General features: G+C 45.4%; 3 protein-coding genes across 4 annotated transcripts in view; 1 reads left to right on the forward strand and 2 right to left on the reverse strand.

Annotated features, from left to right (window-relative positions):
- The window catches only part of sec23a (Sec23 homolog A, coat complex II component), a 24,202-nt gene extending 7,149 nt beyond the window's left edge, over positions 1-17,053 (forward strand). For both annotated transcript variants that reach the window (XM_088087582.1, XM_088087584.1), the window contains exons 13-20: positions 8,455-8,561; positions 12,128-12,281; positions 12,366-12,443; positions 12,828-12,989; positions 13,296-13,382; positions 14,830-14,985; positions 15,955-16,020; positions 16,214-17,053. In XM_088087582.1, coding sequence (XP_087943708.1) covers positions 8,455-8,561; positions 12,128-12,281; positions 12,366-12,443; positions 12,828-12,989; positions 13,296-13,382; positions 14,830-14,985; positions 15,955-16,020; positions 16,214-16,303 — 900 coding nt within the window. In that variant the 3' untranslated portion in view covers positions 16,304-17,053. The remainder of the gene's footprint in view (positions 1-8,454; positions 8,562-12,127; positions 12,282-12,365; positions 12,444-12,827; positions 12,990-13,295; positions 13,383-14,829; positions 14,986-15,954; positions 16,021-16,213) is intronic.
- Positions 205-4,331, reverse strand: LOC121964502 (adenosine receptor A3). Its single transcript, XM_042514706.2, has 3 exons — positions 3,575-4,331; positions 1,075-1,228; positions 205-988 (listed from the first exon to the last, which is right to left on the reverse strand). Exons 1-3 carry the CDS (start codon positions 4,293-4,295, stop codon positions 799-801), a joined length of 1,065 nt encoding a protein of 354 aa, XP_042370640.1. The 5' UTR covers positions 4,296-4,331; the 3' UTR covers positions 205-798.
- Positions 17,054-20,541: 3,488 nt separating the features above from the next.
- The window catches only part of LOC121965947 (uncharacterized), an 8,424-nt gene continuing 6,465 nt past the window's right edge, over positions 20,542-22,500 (reverse strand). The window contains exons 3-4 of the mRNA XM_088087587.1: positions 22,124-22,334; positions 20,542-22,025 (exon numbers count right to left, since the gene is read on the reverse strand). Coding sequence (XP_087943713.1) covers positions 21,791-22,025; positions 22,124-22,334 — 446 coding nt within the window. The 3' untranslated portion in view covers positions 20,542-21,790. The remainder of the gene's footprint in view (positions 22,026-22,123; positions 22,335-22,500) is intronic.

Raw genomic sequence — 22,500 nt, forward strand, 5'->3', positions numbered from 1 at the left:
TGACGGTGGTGTTTTGGTGATGACGGCTGTGTTTTGGTGATGACGGTGGTGTTTTGGTGATGACGGTGATGTTTTGTGATGACGGTGGTGGAGTCTTGGTGATGACGATGATGTTTTGTGATGACGGTGGTGTTTTGGTGATGACGGTGATGTTTTGTGATGACGGTGGTGTTTTGGTGATGACGGTGTTGTTTTGTGATGACGGTGGTGTTTTGGTGATGACGGTGATGTTTTGGTGATGACGGTTTGTTTTGGTGATGACGGCGATGTTTTGTGATGACGGTGGTGTTTTGGTGATGACGGTTGTGTTTTGGTGATGACGGTGGTGTTTTGGTGATGACGGTGGTGTTTTGGTGATGACGGTGATGTTTTGTGATGACGGTGGTGGAGTCTTGATGATGACGATGATGTTTTGTGATGACGGTGTGTTTTGGTGATGACGGTGATGTTTTGTGATGACGGTGGTGTTTTGGTGATGACGGTGATGTTTTGTGATGACGGTGGTTTTTTGGTGATGACGGTGTGTTTTGGTGATGACGGTGATGTTTTGTGATGACGGTGGTGTTTTGGTGATGACGGTGATGTTTTGTGATGACGGTGTTTTTTTGGTGATGACGGTGGTGTTTTGGTGATGACGGTGGTGTTTTGTGATGACGGTGGTGGAGTCTTGGTGATGACGGTGTGTTTTGGTGATGACGGTGGTGTTTTGGTGATGACGGTGGTGTTTTGTGATGACGGTGGTGTTTTGGTGATGACGGTGGTGTTTTGTGATGATGGTGATGTTTTGATGTTCTGTGATCACGTTGGTGTCGTTGTTTTCAGTGATGGCGGTGGGCGTGTTGCCGCTGTGGTCGTGGTTGTGCTGATATGATTGGTTGCGTCCAGGTGGAGGGCGGAGCTCTGGGGGCGGGACTCCAGTGGCGTCTCAGAACATAAACACACCTGGATGACCCTGCGGATGCTGCGGCGCACCGCCGCCCTGTACCTGCTGGAGACATATGAACAGAGCGATGACATCATTAATGTGTCACAGGCGGCCAGACGCTCGCCGTCAGATTCTGCAGTCTCACTCACGTCTGCATCATGCAGGTTATCCAGGGGTTGAGGGCAGAGCTGGTCAGAGCGAGCCACGCAGAGAGGGCGGAGCTTAGAGCCGGACTCTGCTGACCGCTGAACGTCTCGTAGAGACAGACGGAGACAAAGGGCAGCCAGCACACTAGCAGACACACTGAGAGACAGCAGAGGGGACATTTAGAGGGACCTGCAGGACATGAACCTGGACCCTGCTCTACATGACTTTTAATGTGGACGTCAGTCTGATGAGACGTGTCCTGCAGTGAGCGAGCAGCAGACAGTCAACGTCTGTCTTCGTCCTTGACAGGTTCCACTGAGGATCCCTGCAGAGACAGAGCTCTGTGTCACTGTCACCAGGTCCTGAAAAAACCTGGAAAAGTCTGGAACTTACAAATAGCATTTTCCAGGCCAGGAAAAAAAGATTTAAAGGAAAAAAACAAAACAAAAAGTGTTTAAACAAACAAAACAAAACAAAAAAAAACGCCAACCATTATAAGGGCCACAAAAAATGATAATAGAGTAATAGAAATTTGAATTTATTATTAAAATTATTTATTATTTTTCTATATAGCTCAGCAGCTGTAGAGGATCATGGGTAGTGTGGTGTTGAAGATGGTGAGAGCCTGCGGTCTGTGGTGACCTGATGACGTCATCAGCAGTGTATCTCCATGAGGACGGTAATGACAGAGTCTCAGGAGGGTAAACACAGCTCAGCCTGTCCTCATGGTGACACACACACAACCCTGCCGTGTTGAGTTTATGAGTCCGCTTCATTTCCTCCGTGTTTACAGACAGATTAGAATAAAGTATAAATCAGCCCGTCAGTGACGGTGACAGCCAGTGTCCTCGCACGTGTCCCCTCATCAGCTCTGTCAACACCTTTTTTACAGAACAAACATTGAAATTCAAGTTGTTCTGAGTCCAAAGGTACCACAATTGTGATGCAAGTCCATGTAATCTTACAGGTTTACTAACCCATAAGATTACATGGGAACTACTGACCTTTGTTTGAAAAGACTTCCAAAACAATCGGTTAGGAGTATCAGATCTTAATAATTTTTCATACTCACATTGTCCAGACTCCTACAATACAGATTTAAAAACAAAAATGATAATTCATTAATGATAATTCAGTGTGACATTGTGCACGGTTTAAAGGCATTTTATATTATATTTCTATGGGGTTTTAAATGGGAATAAAATATCAGTTTAGACTCTCAGTCTTCCAGCCCTACTTAATATCACTCACTCACACACACTGTCTCTCACTCACTCACACACACTCTCTCTCACTCTCTCTCTCTCTCACACACACACACACACACACACACACACACACACACACACACAAAGAATGAAACTCAGAGTCAGATGCTCGTTGCAAACATCTTTGGTCCTTGAAATGTAGTTGCAACTGTTAACTCAACTGTTAACATGTTAATCAGCTCAGAAACTGAATCCTGTCCTGAAATTTGTCCAAACTACCGTCTCTTACAGCAACTTTCTGCATGTGCCTCATCAAGACTGACAGAGGCCAACAGAGCTGGAACAAGCCTGATATGTTTGGTGCATCTGCAGCTGCATTTCAAAGACCAAAGATGTTTGCAACAAGCGTCTGAGTGTGTGTGTGTGTGTGTGTGTGTGTGTGTGTGTGTGTGTGTGTGAGAGAGAGTGTGTGAGTATGTGATATTAAGTAGGAGTGGAAGATTGAGAGTCTAAACAGGTATTTTATTCCCATTTAAAACCCCACTGAAATACATTAGAAAATGCCTCTATACTGTGCACAATGTCAAATTGGAGCAAGACAAATCAGTGAATTAAAATTTTTCTTTTTAGTCTTTTTGAGTCTGGACAATGTGTGTATGAAAAATTATTAAAATCCGATACTCCTAACCTACTGTTGTTCAAAAAACGAGAAACCCCCAACCCTAACCCTAACCCCAGATTCTAAAAAAAGTATGTTTAAAAAACAGGCACTGTACGTTGACCGATTTGTAAAAATTGCAGCTGATATTTACTTAGGTCAGCTAATATATTCTAAAAACCAACTTTTTAAATATATAACATAAATAAATAGAAAATGCTGAAAATTTTTCAATAAGAAAAAAATGCAATTTTTTTACCTCAATAGAGTAAACAATGAAGTCCTGCAGCTCCTGACCCCCCAAGCAGAGAACCAGATCAGACACCAGATAATAGAGACGATCAACGACTGTTGTTGTTTACAAACATAACGGAGACGATCAACGACTGTTGTTGTTTACAAACATAACGGAGACGATCAGCGACTGTTGTTGACATATGATGTCATCATTATTGTTTACAAACAGCTGCTGACACATGTTACATGTCTTGCTCTGTCTGTCCTCACAGAGTCTCTGCAGAGACGCTCTCAGGACAGACGGACTTCTGATCTCTAGTTTAAATAAAGTTCTGTCGCTTTGAACAAAGACGGAGGGAGCGTGGTCAGTGATCGGTGGTCGGTCATGTTAGAACTCACCTGAAGTTGTGACCATGACGATGGAGCTCCTCAGGTAGTTGTTGGCAGGAACGTAGTAGCAGTGCAGCTCGTTGCACATGAACGTCCCCCTCCTCGCCTGTTTCCTCGCCACGTAGACAATGTATCCGTACAGAGAGCACATGGCGAGGATCGGCACCACGACACCCGATGACATCCACAGCGCTACGGACCACCTGTTGTCCGGCGTGAAGCTCGGGCAACACAGGAACCGCGACTCACTGTAGACGTAGCGTCCGAAGCCCAGCAGCGGCAGGGCGGCGTGCAGCAGGCAGAACAACCACAGCACACCCAGCACCGCTCGGCTCCGCCCCGCCGTCCACAGGCGGCGGTAGCTGAGGGCGAAGCAGATCTCGGTGAATCTGTCAGCGGCGGCCCAGGTGAGCGAGTGCATGGAGGAGGTCTGCAGGAGCACGAAGACAAAGCCGCTGCCCTGACACACGGCGCCCTCGCCGGAGCAGCAGGAGGCTGGGGCCAGGCTGTTGTAGGCACCGAAGGGGATGGTGGAGAGTCCGAGCGCCAGGTCGCTAATGCCGAAGCTCACGGTGAGGCCCAGTGTGTCAGAGCGGAGCTCCCTGTTGAGGAGGAGCACCAGCAGAAGGAGGAGGTTCCCACAGACGGACACCACACCCGATAGAACCATCAGAGCGCCGTACAGCGTCCTCAGACCGGCCGCCATCTTCAGACAGAGGAAGTGTGACATCACGGGTCAGACAGACTCAAGAGAAGCAGCAGGAGGCGGAACATGTCGAGATCGCCATCTGATCACATGACTCAGCTTTCAGCCGTCTCCGTGGCAATGGAGCAATCAGCGGATAAGCTGTAACCGTCTGACTCAGCAGATCATTGACTTCCTCCTCAGCTCAGGTCTCAGACTTTCAGAGTAAAAGCTGGGGATTATCTTACCGTGCTTTCTCCAGGTCAAAGGTCAAACCTGATCCTTCAGCTAGCCAGGACCTTCATCACCAACCAGTCAGCTGATACACCGTGTGCCCACGTTCACCAAACTCCTGCAAAAGTTATGGAGTTAGAAAAACTGTTTTCCAGGCCTGGAAAAGTTTTGGAAAATTTGTGAGCAGTAGCTATGTTGGGAACCGTTCTTTGGCACACACACAGAGTGCTGAGCGGCGTGTTCGCCGGTTTGTCGTCGTGTTCCAGCTCTCAGTGGATCATAAAATACCCACAATGCATAGCAAATCTGAGCATACATACCATGCACCCTACAGTTTACTCTCCGGTACCACAATGCAGTGCGGTTGTGTATTTCAGGAGTAGAAGAAGAAGAGAAAGAACAATGGAGGCCGCTGGCGTTTAAAAATGTGACGTTAAAGGATCAACGTTTTCTGTCTTTAACACGTCAGCAGCCGAGCTTTGCTACATTTTTAAACTGTTAAAAAACAGCAAAATTTGCTTTTACAATGTCCCAGTGTGTCCCACTATATCCCACTATTTCTCAATATGTCTCAATATGCCCCATATTGTCCCACATTGTCTCAGTGAGGTCCAGTTGTCTTTGACTCACCTCTCTGAAGTCCTCTCCGAGTCCAAAGTGAACATCTTCAAAAGATCCAACGATGATCAATCAACTGATCAATGAATCGTCCTCAGAAACCACACTGAGGACACTGTGAACCCCAGCTGTCCTCTGTGGTGTCCTTCAGTCTGAAGTGTGGACAGATGTCTCAAATATGAAGGATCCAGTGGAGTCACTGCAGAGTCTCTGTGGTTTTTGATGAGTCACACGACAACTGCACCTGAACTCACCTGAGGACGACTCAGTGTGTCTCATGATGTCCTCACATGTCCACTGTAGTAAAGACAGCGGAGAGGTCTGTCTTATCACCATAAACTGTCCAAGCTGAAGTGAAGAAGTCGCTCTGATGTGAGCTGAAATAACAAGTCCAGTTGTCTCTGATGCAGCACTGAGAAGAACCAGGACCTGCAGGACTGAGAGTCCCCACCAGCAGACGTCCTCACTGGTGTCTCAGACAGAGATGGAGCAGGTTGGACGTGAGGCTGCAGAGACATGAGTCAGATGAGTCATTGTGGTGAGCTGACTAAAGCTGATGATGTCAGATGTTTTGATAAATTCGAGTCTTCACAAGTTCCTGAGAGCTCTGCGAGGATCTGTCAGTCTGCAGCGCTCACCAGTCCAACTCTTCATCGTCCGCAGACCGGAGCTCTGTGAGACAGACGAGAGAACTCCGTCCTCTGCGTCCCACGGGTCAAAAGGACGCAGGACGAAGGTCAAACCAGATGAACCAGTGTGTGATCCACATCAGGAATCAGTTCAGACCTCATCTGAGACCATCAGAGTCCCACCAGCACTGCATTAGGTGTGGCCTGTTGCTTGTGTGTGTGTCTCCATAGACAGCGTTGCCATGGTGCACCTGTCGGTCACCTGCTGAGAGGATGATGAGGACACACAAACACACAACCAAACACACACGTACACGCTTAGTTATCAGCTGACTTTTATGTCAACATGATCTGAACTTCCAATATCCTCTGTGTGTGTGTGTGTGTGTGTGTGTGTGTGTGTGTGTGATGTGTAATGACAGGTGTGCAGGTGTGTTATCATCATGGTGAACCTCAGACCACTGAGGAGCTGAAGCAGCCAATCAGACAGCAGCTTTCTGTCCCACAGTTAGTTTTAGAATCAGTAAAACTGACTGATCACACGCTGCTGCACCAAAATCTGATGGTGGTGAAGATGATGATGGTGAAGATGATGGTGGTGAAGATGATGATGGTGGTGGAGATGATGATGGTGATGATGATGATGGTGGTGAAGAGGATAATGATGGTGATGATGGTGGTGAAGATGATGATGGTGATGATGATGATGGTGAAGATGATGATGGTGGTGAAGATGATGATGATGATGATGATCCTGATGGTGATGATGTTAATGATGAAGGTGATGATGATCCTGATGGTGATGATGATGATGAAGATGATCCTGATGGTGATGATGATAATGATGAAGGTGATTATGGTGGTGGTGATGGTGATGGTGAAGATGATGATGGTGTTGAAGACGATGATGATGATGGTGATGGTGGTGAAGATGGTGAAGAGGATAATGATGGTGATGATGGTGGTGGAGATGATGATGGTGAAGATGATGGTGAAGATGATGGTGGTGGAGATGATGATGGTGATGATGATGATGGTGGTGAAGAGGATAATGATGGTGATGATGGTGGTGAAGATGATGATGGTGGTGAAGATGATGATGATGATGATGATGATCCTGATGGTGATGATGTTAATGATGAAGGTGATGATGATCCTGATGGTGATGATGATGATGAAGGTGATGATGATGTTAATGATGAAGGTGATTATGGTGGTGGTGATGATGGTGGTGAAGACGATGATGATGATGGTGATGGTGGTGAAGATGGTGAAGAGGATAATGATGGTGATGATGGTGGTGGAGATGATGATGATGATGATGATGATGGTGAAGATGATGGTGGTGAAGATGATGGTGGCGGAGATGATGATGAAGGTGATGATGATGATGGTGAAGATGATGATGGTGGTGAAGATGATGATGGTGATGATTGTGAAGATGATGATGATGGTGATGATGAATGATGGTGGTGAAGATGGTGACGATTATGATGATGATGATGGTGGTGATGATGATGGTGGTGAAGATGATGGTGATGATGGTGGTGAAGATAGTGATGGTGATGGTGGTGAAGATGATGATGCTGGTGATGATGGTGATGGTGATGGTGATGATGATGGTGGTGAAGACAATGATGATGGTGATGGTGATGGTGATGATGATGGTGGTGAAGACGATGATGGTGATGATTGTGAAGATGATGATGATGGTGATGATGATGATGGTGGTGATGATTATGATGATGATGATGGTGGTGATGATGGTGATGGTGATGATGATGGTGGTGAAGATGATGGTGATGTGATGATGGTGGTGAAGATGATGATGATGATGATGATGATGATGGTGGTGGTGAAGATGGTGATGGTGATGATGATGATGATGGTGGTGAAGATGGTGATGATGATGATGATGGTGGTGAAGATGATGGTGATGATGATATGATGGTGATGATGGTGATGATGTTGGTGGTGAAGAAGATGATGATTATGGTGATGGTGATGATGATGATGGTGGTGGTGAAGATGATGGTGATGATGGGGGGATTATTAAATTTTCATTCTTCAGTCTCATGAATTTGATTTTAATGTTCAGCTTAAATACAGACAGACGGTGGGACTCACAAATATTGATTAACAGGACAGACAGACAGACAGACAGACAGACTGGACACTACAGAACGTGTCGAAGCTGCAGATAGTTCTGGAGATGGTTCCTCAGCTGATCCTGGAGATGGTTCCTCAGCTGATCCTGGAGATGGTTCCTCAGCTGGTTCTGGAGATGGTTCCTCAGCTGGTTCTGGAGATGGTTCCTCAGCTGGTTCTGGAGATGGTTCCTCAGCTGGTTCTTTAGATGGTTCCTCAGCTGGTTCTGGAGATGGTTCCTCAGCTGGTTCTTTAGATGGTTCCTCAGCTGGTTCTGGAGATGGTTCCTCAGCTGGTTCTGGAGATGGTTCCTCAGCTGGTTCTTTAGATGGTTCCTCAGCTGGTTCTGGAGATGGTTCCTCAGCTGGTTCTGGAGATGGTTCCTCAGCTGGTTCTTTAGATGGCTCCATGCTGGAGCAGAGCAGAGAGCAGCTTTTTCTCTCAGTTCAGTTCTGACTTTGGGCTCAGGGAGATATAAAGTCAAATTCAGATGATTGGTTATTGATGATTGATCTGCAGTGCGGAGTTTTGCAGCTGTTGAACCTGTTTGTTGTTTGTTTGTTTGTTTGTTGCAGCACAACGCTCCGATCCCTCAGGGCGGCCGCGGAGCCATCCAGTTTGTCACTCAGTACCAACACTCTTCAGGACAGAGACGCATCCGAGTCACCACGACTGCCAGGAAGTACGCACGCACATGCACATACACACACACACACACACACACACACACACACACACACACCAGTCTCGGGGAAACCGGGAAACACAGACGTCCGACCACGAGTCCTAAAAGGAGAAACAGGACCAACAAAAAAAGGGCTTCTCACTCCTGCTCAAACTGTGCCTGTGTGTGTGTGTGTGTCTGTGTGTGTGTGTGTGTGTGTGCCTGCCTCTGTGTGTGTGTGTGTGTGTGTGTGTGTGTGTGTGTGCCTGCGCCTGCTTGCATGCCTGTGTGTGTGTGTGTGTGTGTGTGTGTGTGTGTGCGCGCGCACCTGTGTGTGTGTGTGCGCCTGTGTGTGTGTGTGTGTGTGTGTGTGTGTGTGTGTGTGTGTGTGTGTGTGTGTGCGTGCGCGCGCACCTGTGTGTGTGTGCGCCTGTGTGTGTGTGTGTGTGTGTATTGTTTTGTTGCTGTGTCTGTGTGATGTCACAGACTGGCAGGAGAGCAGGTCGACAATGACTCTGCCTGATTCAGTCTCTCTTTAAATTCGCTGCAGGTGTGTTTGAATCAATGTTTTAGCTGCTCGGGAGGAGATGGAGGGTAATTAGTGAAGGCGCATCATCGCATCTCACCAGTTGAGGAGCTGAAATTACAGCGTTCAAACGGACGTTGCGTTCCCATCGATGCGGATCTGAGCCGGAGGCGATAAAAGCCCGTGTCTGCTGCAGAGTAATTTGACCCGGGTGTGAAAGCCGATCAAACGCGCTCCCATTGCATTAAAACTCCCGATGTTAGCAGGTGTTTTGGGGGGTTTGCTGTGTGAATGAGACTGAGGCCTTCAGCAGTCACCAAAAACCCTCAACAATGAACGACCTCCGAGTGTCCAACTCTCCTGAGCAGCACCTGCTGAGGACAGTTCAGACCAGGACTCACCTGCAGCTCCTGTTCCTCACAGCTCCTCTGTATGTTCTCTGTGTATTCTCTCTTTGTTCCCTTTATGTTCTCTCTATGTTCTCTGTGCATTCTCTCTATATTCTCTCTATGTTCCCTTTATGTTCTCTCTGTGTTCTCTCTATGTTCCCTTTATGTTCTCTGTGTGTTCTCTGTATGTTCTCTGTGTGTTCTCTGTATGTTCTCTGTGTGTTCTCTGTATGTTCTCTCTGTATGTTCCCTGTGTGTTCTCTGTATGTCCTCTCTGTGTTCTCTGTATGTTCTGTGTGTGTTCTCTCTGTGTGTTCTCTCTGTGTGTTCTCTCTGTGTTCTCTGTATGTTCTCTGTGTGTTCTCTCTGTGTGTTCTCTCTGTATGTTCTCTGTATGTTCTCTCTGTGTGTTCTCTCTGTGTTCTCTGTGTGTTCTCTGTATGTTCTCTGTGTGTTCTCTCTGTGTGTTCTCTCTGTGTTCTCTGTATGTTCTCTGTGTGTTCTCTCTGTATGTTCTCTCTGTATGTTCTCTCTGTATGTTCTCTGTGTTCTCTGTATGTTCTCTCTGTGTGTTCTCTCTGTGTTCTCTGTGTGTTCTCTGAATGTTCTCTCTGTATGTTCTCTGTGTGTTCTCTCTGTGTGTTCTCTCTGTGTTCTCTGTATGTTCTCTGTGTGTTCTCTGTATGTTCTCTGTGTGTTCTCTCTGTATGTTCTCTCTGTGTGTTCTCTCTGTGTTCTCTGTATGTTCTCTGTGTGTTCTCTCTGTGTTCTCTGTGTGTTCTCTCTGTGTGTTCTCTGTATGTTCTCTCTGTGTGTTCTCTGTATATTCTCTGTGTGTTCTCTCTGTGTTCTCTCTGCATGTTCTCTCTGTGTGTTCTCTCTGTCTGTTCTCTCTGTATGTTCTCTCTGTATGTTCTCTGTGTTCTCTCTGTGTTCTCTGTATGTTCTCTGTGTGTTCTCTGTATGTTCTCTCTGTATGTTCTCTCTGTGTTCTCTGTATGTTCTCTGTGTGTTCTCTCTGTATGTTCTCTCTGTGTGTTCTCTCTGTGTCCTCTCTGTATGTTCTCTCTGTATGTTCTCTCTGTGTTCTCTGTATGTTCTCTGTGTGTTCTCTCTGTGTGTTCTCTCTGTATGTTCTCTCTGTGTGTTCTCTCTGTGTCCTCTCTGTATGTTCTCTCTGTATGTTCTCTCTGTGTTCTCTGTATGTTCTCTGTGTGTTCTCTGTATGTTCTCTCTGTATGTTCTCTCTGTGTTCTCTCTGTATGTTCTCTCTGTGTTCTCTGTATGTTCTCTGTGTGTTCTCTCTGTATGTTCTCTCTGTGTGTTCTCTCTGTGTTCTCTGTATGTTCTCTGTGTGTTCTCTCTGTGTGTTCTCTCTGTATGTTCTCTCCGTGTGTTCTCTCTGTGTTCTCTGTATGTTCTCTGTGTGTTCTCTCTGTATGTTCTCTCTGTGTGTTCTCTCTGTGTTCTCTCTGTGTGTTCTCTCTGTATGTTCTCTCTGTGTGTTCTCTCTGTGTGTTCTCTCTGTGTTCTCTGTATGTTCTCTCTGTGTGTTCTCTCTGTGTGTTCTCTCTGTGTTCTCTGTATGTTCTCTGTGTGTTCTCTCTGTATGTTCTCTGTATGTTCTCTCTGTGTGTTTTCTCTGTGTGTTCTCTCTGTGTTCTCTGTATGTTCTCTCTGTGTGTTCTCTCTGTGTGTTCTCTCTGTGTGTTCTCTCTGTGTGTTCTCCCTGTGTTCTCTGTATGTTCTCTGTATGTTCTCTCTGTGTGTTCTCTCTGTGTGTTCTCTCTGTGTTCTCTCTGTATGTTCTCTCTGTGTGTTCTCTCTGTGTGTTCTCTCTGTGTGTTCTCTCTGTGTGTTCTCTCTGTGTTCTCTGTATGTTCTCTGTATGTTCTCTCTGTATGTTCTCTCTGTGTGTTCTCTCTGTGTGTTCTCTCTGTGTGTTCTCTCTGTGTGTTCTGTATGTTCTCTGTATGTTCTCTCTGTGTGTTCTCTCTGTGTGTCCTCTCTGTATGTTCTCTCTGTGTGTTCTCTCTGTGTGTTCTCTCTGTGTTCTCTGTATGTTCTCTGTGTGTTCTCTCTGTATGTTCTCTGTATGTTCTCTCTGTGTGTTTTCTCTGTGTGTTCTCTCTGTGTTCTCTGTATGTTCTCTCTGTGTGTTCTCTCTGTGTGTTCTCTCTGTGTGTTCTCTCTGTGTTCTCTGTATGTTCTCTGTATGTTCTCTCTGTGTGTTCTCTCTGTGTGTTCTCTCTGTGTTCTCTCTGTATGTTCTCTCTGTGTGTTCTCTCTGTATGTTCTCTCTGTATGTTCTCTCTGTGTGTTCTCTCTGTGTGTTCTCTCTGTGTGTTCTCTCTGTGTTCTCTGTATGTTCTCTGTGTGTTCTCTCTGTGTGTTCTCTCTGTGTGTTCTCTCTGTGTGTTCTCTCTGTGTGTTCTCTCTGTGTGTTCTCTCTGTGTGTTCTCTCTGTGTTCTCTGTATGTTCTCTGTGTGTTCTCTCTGTGTGTTCTCTCTGTGTGTTCTCTCTGTATGTTCTCTCTGTGTGTTCTCTCTGTATGTTCTCTGTGTTCTCTGTATGTTCTCTCTGTGTGTTCTCTCTGTGTGTTCTCTCTGTGTTCTCTGCTAACCCTGTGGACTCCTCTCTTCTTCTGTGGTGTCTGTCCCCCCTCCAGCTGGGCGGACGCTCAGACTCAGATTCAGAGCATCGCGGCGTCTTTTGATCAGGAGGCGGCGGCCATCTTGATGGCGAGGCTGGCAGTATACCGGGCGGAGACGGAGGAGGGTCCCGACGTCCTCCGATGGTTGGACAGACAGCTGATCAGACTGGTCTGTCCCTGAAGCACTGATCACATGATCGGTCCGAGTCATTGATGATATCGATGTTAAAGTTGTTTGTTTGTTTGTTTACAGTGTCAGAAATTTGGCGATTACCACAAAGACGATCCAAACTCCTTCAGGTTCTCTGAGACCTTTTCCCTCTACCCTCAGGTGGGCCACATCCCATAATACTCTGACGTGACGAGGTGTCACCTGTTTGTTTGTGACGTGTCACCTGTTTGTTTGTGACGTGTCACTTGTATGTTTGTGACGTGTCACCTGTTTGTTTGTGACGTGTCACCTGTTTGTTTGTGACGTGTCACCTGTTTGTGACGTGTCACCTGTTTGTTTGTGACGTGTCACCTGTACGTTTGTGACGTGTCACCTGTTTGTTTGTGACGTGTCACCTGTATGTTTGTGACGTGTCACCTGTTTGTTTGTGACGTGTCACCTGTATGTTTGTGATGTGTCACCTGTTTGTTTGTGATGTGTCACCTGTTTGTTTGTGACGTGTCACCTGTTTGTTTGTGACGTGTCACCTGTGTTCTGTTGCAGTTCATGTTCCACCTGCGGCGCTCTCCGTTCCTGCAGGTGTTCAACAACAGTCCAGACGAGAGCTCGTATTACAGACATCAGTTCAACAGACAGGACCTGACGCAGGCGCTCATCATGATCCAACCTGTGCTCTACGCCTACTCCTTCAACGGACCGCCAGAGGTACCACACACACCTGCACACACACCTGTGAATACACCTTTACACACCTGTGAATACACTTGTACACACACCTGTAAATACACTTTCACACACCTGTGAATACACCTGTACACACACCTGTGAATACACCTGTACACACACCTGTAAATACACCTGTACACACACTTGTACACACCTGTATACACTTGCACACACATGAACACACACCTGTATATACACCTGTCAATACCCAGCTGTGTGTGTGTGTGTGTGTGTGTGTGTGTGTGTGTGTGTGTGTGTGTGTGTGTGTGTGTTTGTGTGAGTCAGCCGGTCCTGTTGGACAGCAGCAGCATCCTGCCAGACAGAATCCTCCTGATGGACACTTTCTTCCAGATCCTCATCTACCACGGAGAGGTACACACACACACACACACACACACACACACACACACACACACACACACACACACACACACACACACACACACACACAGAGTAATATACACACAGTAATACACACACACACACACACAGTAATATACACACAATAATACACACACACACACACAAACACAGTAATACACACTAAGTAACACGCGCGCACACACACACACACACAGTAATATACACACGGTAATACACACACACACACACACACACACACACACACACACACAGTAATACACACACACACAAACACACACACACACAGTAATATACACACAGTAATACACACACACACACACTCAGTAACACACACACACAACACAATAATATACACACAGTAATACACACACACACACACACACACACACACACACAAACACACACACACACACAAACACACACACACACACACACACAGTAACACATACACAGTAATATACACACAGTAATACACACACACACAAACACAGTAATACACACTCAGTAACACACACACACACACACACACAGAGTAATATACACACAGTAATACACACACACACACACACACACACACACACACACACACACACACACACACAAACACAGTAATACACACTAAGTAATACGCGCGCACACATACACACACAGTAATATACACACGGTAATACACACACACACACACTCAGTAATACACACACACACACACACACACAGTAATACACACACACAAACACACACACACAGTAATACACACACACTCAGTAATACACACACACTTAGTAACACACACACAACACAGTAATATACACACAGTAATACACACACACACACACACACACACAGTAATACACACACACACACACACACACACACACAGTAATATACACACACACAAACACACACACACACAGTAACACATACACAGTAATATACACACACACAGTAATACACACTCAGTAACACACACACACACACACACACACACACACACACACACAGTAATATACACACAGTAATACACACATACACACACACACAAACACACTCAGTAACACACAGTAATACACACACAGTAATACACACACACACACACACACACACACACACACACACACTCAGTAACACACACAGATACCCCCACACACACACAGCAATACACACATCACCTGTGTCAGTGATCGATCGTCTGTCAGTGATCGATCGTCTGTCAGTGATCGATCGTCTGTCAGTGATCGATCTGTTGATTTTCTGCTCAGTTTCATTAAAAGTCAACAAGTCAAACAAGCGTTACACAAAAGTATCAAGACCTTATTGATCCCTGCTCTGTGTCTGTCAGGAGGCTATTGATCCCTGCTGAATGTGTGTCAGGAGGTTACTAATCCCTGTTCTGTGTCTGTCAGAAGGATATTAATCCCTGCTCTGTGTCTGTCAGACGGTGGCTCAGTGGAGGAAGGCGGGGTACCAGGAGATGGCGGAGTACGAGAACTTCAGACACCTCCTTCAGGCTCCGGTAGACGACGCTCAGGAGCTGCTGCACACTCGCTTTCCGATGCCCAGATACATCGACACTGAGCACGGAGGCAGCCAGGTGGGGGCGCTAACACACGTGCATACACGCAACTGTATGTAGCGGTACACTGATATTTATTTGATATCTCTGTGTGTGTAATTCATCAATATATGATTTTTTACTATACTATGACTTTTTATTTGATTTTTTTATGAAAAATGTTAAACTGTACTAAAAGTTTCTCTGAGAATTTTTTGGACATACTGATTCAAGTGAAATTTCATGGCATGCTATGAAATTACTTTTTATATGAACTTTTTATGACTTACAAAACAGACATTTTTATGGCATACTCTGCTATGACTTTTATACGAAATTTTTATTACATATTTTATTATTATTTTTTTACATGCTATACTCTGACTTTTTCTATAAAGTGTTTTAGGAAATAATATACCGTTCAATTTTATGGCAATTTCATCACCATACACTTCAGTTAATAAGAATGCACACGTGATAGTTTACATTACTGCATTACTGTAGTATAGACTGTCGTATGAAGTATAATACAAGTCAAGAAAAAACAAATATTGACGAAAGTCACTTTGATTTAAAAAGCCCAACATTGGATGCAGTAAACAGCAGGAAGTTGTCTTTTTACATATATTGATGAATTTACTCGACTTCAATATCACAGATCAATAATACATCAGTGAACTCTGTACTCTCTGTGTACTCTCTGTGTACTCTGCACAAACATCAGTGATAAACAGTATGAAGCTGTGTAAAACCTCAGTGGACCATATACATCACTATCATACACTATATGTGTTACACAGTATTATTTATGCACAACTACATTATGACACTACATGAAAGTATTCTGTAGTAACAGTCAGACAAAATATTAAACATTAAAAAAAGGGAAAAAATGTTCACTGTTTGTTTTATCTGCGTAACTTTCATGATAGAAATGCACAAAAACAGTTCACACACAGAGGAAGTTAACCGTCTGTTGTTGTTGTTATTGTTGTTTTCGTTTTCCAGGCTCGCTTCCTGCTCTCCAAAGTTAACCCCTCACAGACCCACAATAACATGTACGCCTGGGGACAGGTGAGGCTTTGACCTTTGACCCTGTGTTGAAGTGTGCCACGTGACGTGTTGCCACATGTGACGTGTGGCTACATGTGACGTGTGGCTACATGTGACGTGTGGCTACATGACGTGTTGCTATGTGTCGTGTTGCCATGCGACGTGTTGCCATGCGACGTGTTGCCATGTGACGTGTTGTGTGTTTCCTCTGCAGGACACTGGAGCTCCTATCCTCACAGACGATGTCAGCCTGCAGGTGTTCATGGATCACCTGAAGAAACTGGCTGTCTCCAGCGCCGCCTGAGCTCACCTGACCCCCCTGACTCCTCCCCTGTCCTCTCGTGTGTCTCCTCCTCTGTCTCCTCCCGTGTCCACACCATTTATTCATTTGTTTTGCTTTTGCTGCCTGAGTTACGATGACAAACATTAACTAAATAACAAGCACAGCCGTCAGCCTTCATCAGCCAATCATCATCACAGCCAACACCCGCGAGCTCTAAACCCTGAGCGCGGACTGAAGGCTGCTGCGTCACATTTCTCTCTTTGACTTTGTAACGTCTTGAAATGATAATTATTATTATTATATCGGTGTTCATCACCTGACGACTGATATGAGGTTGGATCATCCGACTGAGCTCTGAAAATCAACAACAGAAATAAAACAAGTCAAACAGAGGAGAGTCTGACGAAATCACAGAAGTTTAGAGACGTATTGATCATCACAGCTCACTTCAGGTGCTTTAGCCGTGTTGATATTATATATATATATATATATATATAATATTTGTAAAAAGTCTCCTCCAGGTGATTCAAATGGGGGCCGTTGATTTTCTGATCGCAGTGATGTTCATCATTCTGCTGTAACTACAATTCTTCGATAAGAGGGTGAAGAGACGTTTCTTCACTCGCTCGAGCTGCAGAGTCTCCGATCTGTGGACAAGTTTGTCTTTGAACACTAAAAGTCCTGCAGAGACGAGACAAGTTCGTGACTTCATTGAGTTCTGTCGCAACTGCCTTTACTGTCACGTTTCTAATAAAACTCTGCTGTGGAGAAGTCCGCTGTGATTATTTATGGCACATAAACCACGCCTTTATATCCGAACACATCTGGACATGTTGTACTTCGACTTTTTGTCATAATTTAAAAACTTGTTAAACTTTGACTTTTTTGGTAAAAGACTTTAATGACATACTTCTCGATGAGGTTTTTAACAACATGCTTTACTGACGTTTAAATGACATTTCTGACATCATACTATGATGGTTTTGTCACATTTTTAATGTCACACTGATGACTTTTTGTTTCATTTTTGCAGGTCGTCAAAAATGTCACCAAAATGTGATAGCATGTTGAAAAAATGTTCCTAAAATGTTGTAATATAATGTGTCATAGAAAATGTCATAGTATAGTATGTCGTCAAAAAGACCCAAAATGACCCAAAAACATCATGGTGTACTAAATATATGTGTACTTAAAAAAAAAAAAACTTTGAGACCTGCTGCCAGTTTTAGCTTCTTATTTTGATATGCAGACTTTGTTCATTTCTGTTTCATAATGATTTATTATTATTATTATTATTATTATTATTATTATTATTATTATTATTATTATTATTATTATTATTATTATCATTACACTGCTCAAAAAAATAAAGGGAACACTAAAATAACACATCCTAGATCTGAATGAATGAAGTATTCTTATTAAATACTTTGTTCTTTACATAGTTGAATGTGCTGACATCAAAATCACACAAAAATTATCAACGGAAATCAAATTTGTTAACCCATGGAGGTCTGGATTTGGAGTCACACTCAAAATTAAAGTGGAAAAACACACTACAGGCTGATCCAGCTTTGATGTAATGTTAAAACAAGTCAAAATGCGGCTCAGTAGTGTGTGTGGCCTCCACGTGCCTGTATGACCTCCCTACAACGCCTGGGCATGCTCCTGGTGAGGTGGCGGTTGGTCTCCTGAGGGATCTCCTCCCAGACCTGGACTAAAGCATCCGCCAACTCCTGGACACCCTGTGGTGCGACGTGGCGTTGGTGGATGGAGCGAGACATGATGTCCCAGACGTGCTCACTTGGATTCAGGTCTGGGGAACGGGCGGGCCAGTCCATAGCATCGGTGCCTTTGTCTTGCAGGAACTGCTGACACACTGCAGCCACGTGATCTCTAGCATTGTCTTGCATTAGGAGGAACCAAGGGCCAACCGCGCCAGCATATGGTCTCACAAGGGGTCTGAGGATCTCATCTCGGTACCTAATGGCAGTCAGGCTACCTGTGGCGAGGACATGGAGGGCTGTGCGGCCCCCCCAAAGAAATGCCATCCCACACCATTACTGACCCACTGCCAAACCGGTCGTGCTGGAGGATGCTGCAGGCAGCAGAACGTTCTCACCGGCGTCTCCAGACTCTGTCACGTCTGTCACACGTGCTCAGTGTGAACCTGCTTTCATCTGTGAAGAGCACAGGGCGCCAGTGGCGAATTTGCCAATCTTGGTGTTCTCTGGCAAATGCCAAACGTCCCGCACGGTGCCGGGCTGTAAGCACAACCCCCACCTGTGCACGTCGGGCCCTCATACCACCCTCGTGGAGTCTGTTTCTGACCGTTTGAGCAGACACGTGCACATTTGTGGCCTGCCGGAGGTCATTTTGCAGGGCTCTGGCAATGCTCCTCCTGTTCCTCCTTGCACAAAGGAAGAGGTAGCGGTCCTGCTGCTGGGTTGTTGCCCTCCTACGGCCTCCTCCACGTCCCCTGATGTACTGGCCTGTCTCCTGGTAGCGCCTCCGTGCTCCGGACACTACGCTGACAGACACAGCAAACCTTCTTGCCACAGCTCGCATTGATGGATGAGCTGCACTACCTGAGCCACCTGTGTGGGTTGGAGACTCCGTCTCATGCTACCACCAGAGTGAAAGCACCGCCAGCATTCAAAAGTGACCAAAACATCAGCCAGACAGCTGAGACGTGGTCTGTGGTCACCACCTGCAGAAACACTCCTTTACTGGGGGTGTCTTGCTAATTGCCTATAATTTCCACCTGTTGTCTATTCTATCTGCACAACAGCGTGTGACGTTGATTGTCGATCAGTGTTGCTTCCTCAGTGGACAGTTTGATTTCACAGAAGTGTGATTGACTTGGACTTACACTGTGTTGTTTAAGTGTTCCCTTTATTTTTTTGAGCAGTGTATTATTACTTAATTATTAATTATTATCAAAATAAATCGATGAATATTAAAGGGATTCATCAGAGTCCGTTCAACGGAAATGTTCCTGTATTCAGACACAGTTTTGATGTCACACGCACACACACACACACACACACACACACACACACACACACACATACTCTTTCACACACAAACACACACTCTCTTCTTTAACACACATACACTCTTCTTTCACACACACACACACGCACACACTCTTTTTTCACACACGCACACACACACACACACACACACACACACTCTCTCTTCTTTAACACACACACACTCTTCTTTCACACACACATGCACACACACTCTCTTCTTTAACACACACACACACACTCTTCTTTAACACACACACACACACGCACACACACACTCTTCTTTAACACACACACACCCACACACAAACAGTCTTCTTTTACACACACACACACTTCTTTCATACACACACACACACACGCACACACACACTCTTCTTTTACACACACACACTCTTCTTTTACACACACACACACACACACACACAATCATCTTTAACACACACACACACACACACACACACTCTTCTTTCACACACACACACACACACTCTCTTCTTTTACACACACACGCACACACACTTCTTTCACACACACACACACACACACACACACACACTCTTCTTTAACACACACACACACACACTCTCTTCTTTTACACACACACACACACTCTTCTTTAACACACACACACACACACACACACACACTCTTCTTTCACACACACACACACACACACACACACACACACACACACACACACACACTCTTCTTTTACACACTCTAAAATAACGACGTTCACTCGTTCGTTCGCTCTCCTCGTGCGGATGCAGATCAGAAGTTTCGTCTCCAGCAGCTGAAGAGTTAAAGTGTCCACATTCATCAGGACACTTGTAGAGGACATAACTGCACAGACGAAGACGTGACCTGCAGCAGACAGTGGAGGACAAACACCTGCTGCAGTGGATTTCTTCGTGATGATTATTCTTTGATAAAATCAGAGGATGCGGCACAATGAAACAGTAACAGGAGTCCGATAACAGGAGTCCTTTTTTGTCCGTATTGTTCAGCTGAGTTCAGCTCTCTGTCTCACGGTCTTACCGTGTAAAAACAGCAGCACTCAGCAGCAGCGATGAACTACATAAATAATAAGTTATTAATGAACTGTATAAACTACCGGCTCTGATATTCAGATGATTCATAAACATCCCCGAATTCACAGCAGCTATCATTGTATCATTATCTAGCTTTGCTTGATTTAAAAAAAAAATACATATATGATAATTATTTGGCATTTTAGCTTTTATTAGACAGGACAGATCAGTAGCGTGAAAGGGGGAAAGAGAGGAACGACATGCAGCAAAGCGCCACGAGTAGGAGTCAAACCCGAGGACGCTGCGGCGAGGACACGGCCTTCATCCACGGGACGCCTGCGTTATCCGCTCAGCCACTCGATGCTCCGCTTCGCTCGACTTTAACTGAGATAGAAAGTACAAATGAAACGTCTTCATCGTCTTCTCTGCAAACTAAGCTCCTCCTCTTTTAGGCCGGCCATCCTGTGTCGTTTTTATAAATCTTTTATTGAGGGTTTTTAGGTTTTTATGTGCTGGTTTCAGAGCCTGACAGTTAACGACAGCCTGAACAGTGTTGTAAAAATCTGCTCTAAAATCATCGGCGCTCAGCATGTGAAACGCCTCACTTCCTACTGTAATCAGCAAATCTCATGGAAGGCACCAGGTATCCAGGATTCCCGCTGATCCTTGCAGGTGAATTTTCTCTTTGCCATCAGGTCGTCGTGATTACCTGCGATCCCTTCGCTGGTCAGACTTGTAAATTCCCCGTGAGTGCTTTACACCTGAACACTGTTTTCTTCTCTCGCCTTTTGTGGATTGTGAAAGCTGCCGTGTGTGTTTCCTGTGTGGGTTTGTTTTGTAGTTTGTCAGCTTGCTGCTCTAAATGAATTGAACCTAGTGGGATTAATAAAGTTGTTTGAATTTGAATTGAACTGAATTCACACCAAACGTTTTTATGTTAAAGAGGTATGAAGACACACCTCTGTATTTTGATTTTTTTTCCTCCTCCTCTATTCTTAGTTTTATAAATTGCACCTTGAAGGTTTCGTCCTTTTTTATGAAAAAAGAAATGTAAACATAGGTGACCTTTAACCTCCTGTCGACAGGTGTCAGTCAGCGTCTCTCCCGCTGTGACCTGAGGTGCACATCCGTAACTCATCCCGACTTTTACTTCAACATGCAGCGCCGTGAGTGTTCACGGTGCAGGCGGGTCAGGGACACGAGAAACAACAGCGGCGCTGAGTTTGTGATTATTTCGTTCTTTATGTGTTCGTTTGTCATTTTCAACACAGAACAGGAGCAAAGGCCGTTAACGGGGGCAGGATATTAGTATCGTCTTGTTTTTTGTTTTTTTCAGCATGAGCAGCGGCTCCTCCAGTGAGAGGCGCTCTAGGCGACGGCCTTTATCACCTATGCCAAGGACCCGCCCTCACAGCAGGTGTCAGACTGTCTCTGATTGGTCAGACACAACTGCAGGACAACACGTCTCTGTGTGAGCTGGTGATGACTCGAACTCTGTGATTGGTTAGTCTCTGTAGGTCAGAGATCAGCTGCAGCAGACGGGGACTCGGCTCGTAGATGACCCAGCTCGGGTCACTCGGGTCTGGTCTGTAGTACGAGTCCAGGATCTCCAGAGTGTCGAGTCGCTGAAGATGCTGCAGACTCAAGAAGTCTCCGTCCAACAGGTGTTGGTGTCTGCAACGAGACGGGGGTCACTATGGAGACCAGGGGGTCACTATGGAGACCAGCAGAGTGTCCTCATATGTGGGAGGAGCCTAAACAGGTTGACTCACCTGATGCGGAGCGTCCTGAGGTTGGGGAACAAATGTGGGAGGAGCCTGATGAGGTGGGTGGAGGAGCTCCAGGGCTCCAGGTGCAGGTGCTCCAGGTGCGGAGCTCTCTGGGAGACCACCTGCAGGTCTTCAGGCTGGAGGTCCACACAGAGAGTCAGACTGAGCAGAGAGGATGGCAGGAAGTCAACATACACCGCCAGAGGATGGCCTCCTATTGGACAGACATCACTGTGGTTTGATCATGTCCCTTCAGCTTATGAGACAGACAGAGGACATCCTGTCCCTTTAAATGTGACTCTACAGAACGTCCCTTTAAGAACACAATGTGAGAACGTCAACAAAACAAAACCAAAAACATCAAAACAGAAACTAAAAAA

Source organism: Plectropomus leopardus, chromosome 14 (genome assembly GCF_026936395.1).
Source record: "Plectropomus leopardus strain MGB_pleo_1.0 chromosome 14, ASM2693639v1, whole genome shotgun sequence".
NCBI lineage: Eukaryota > Metazoa > Chordata > Actinopteri > Perciformes > Serranidae > Plectropomus > Plectropomus leopardus.

Coding starts and splice junctions, on each gene's coding strand:
- LOC121964502 (XM_042514706.2), bottom strand. CDS start 4,295: ATGTCACACTTCCTCTGTCTGAAGATGGCGGCCGGTCTGAGGACGCTG. Junction 1,229..3,574: donor CGTCATGGTCACAACTTCAG/GTGAGTTCTAAC, acceptor GCTGTCTCTCAG/TGTGTCTGCTAGTGTGCTGG. Junction 989..1,074: donor ATAACCTGCATGATGCAGAC/GTGAGTGAGACT, acceptor ATATGTCTCCAG/CAGGTACAGGGCGGCGGTGC.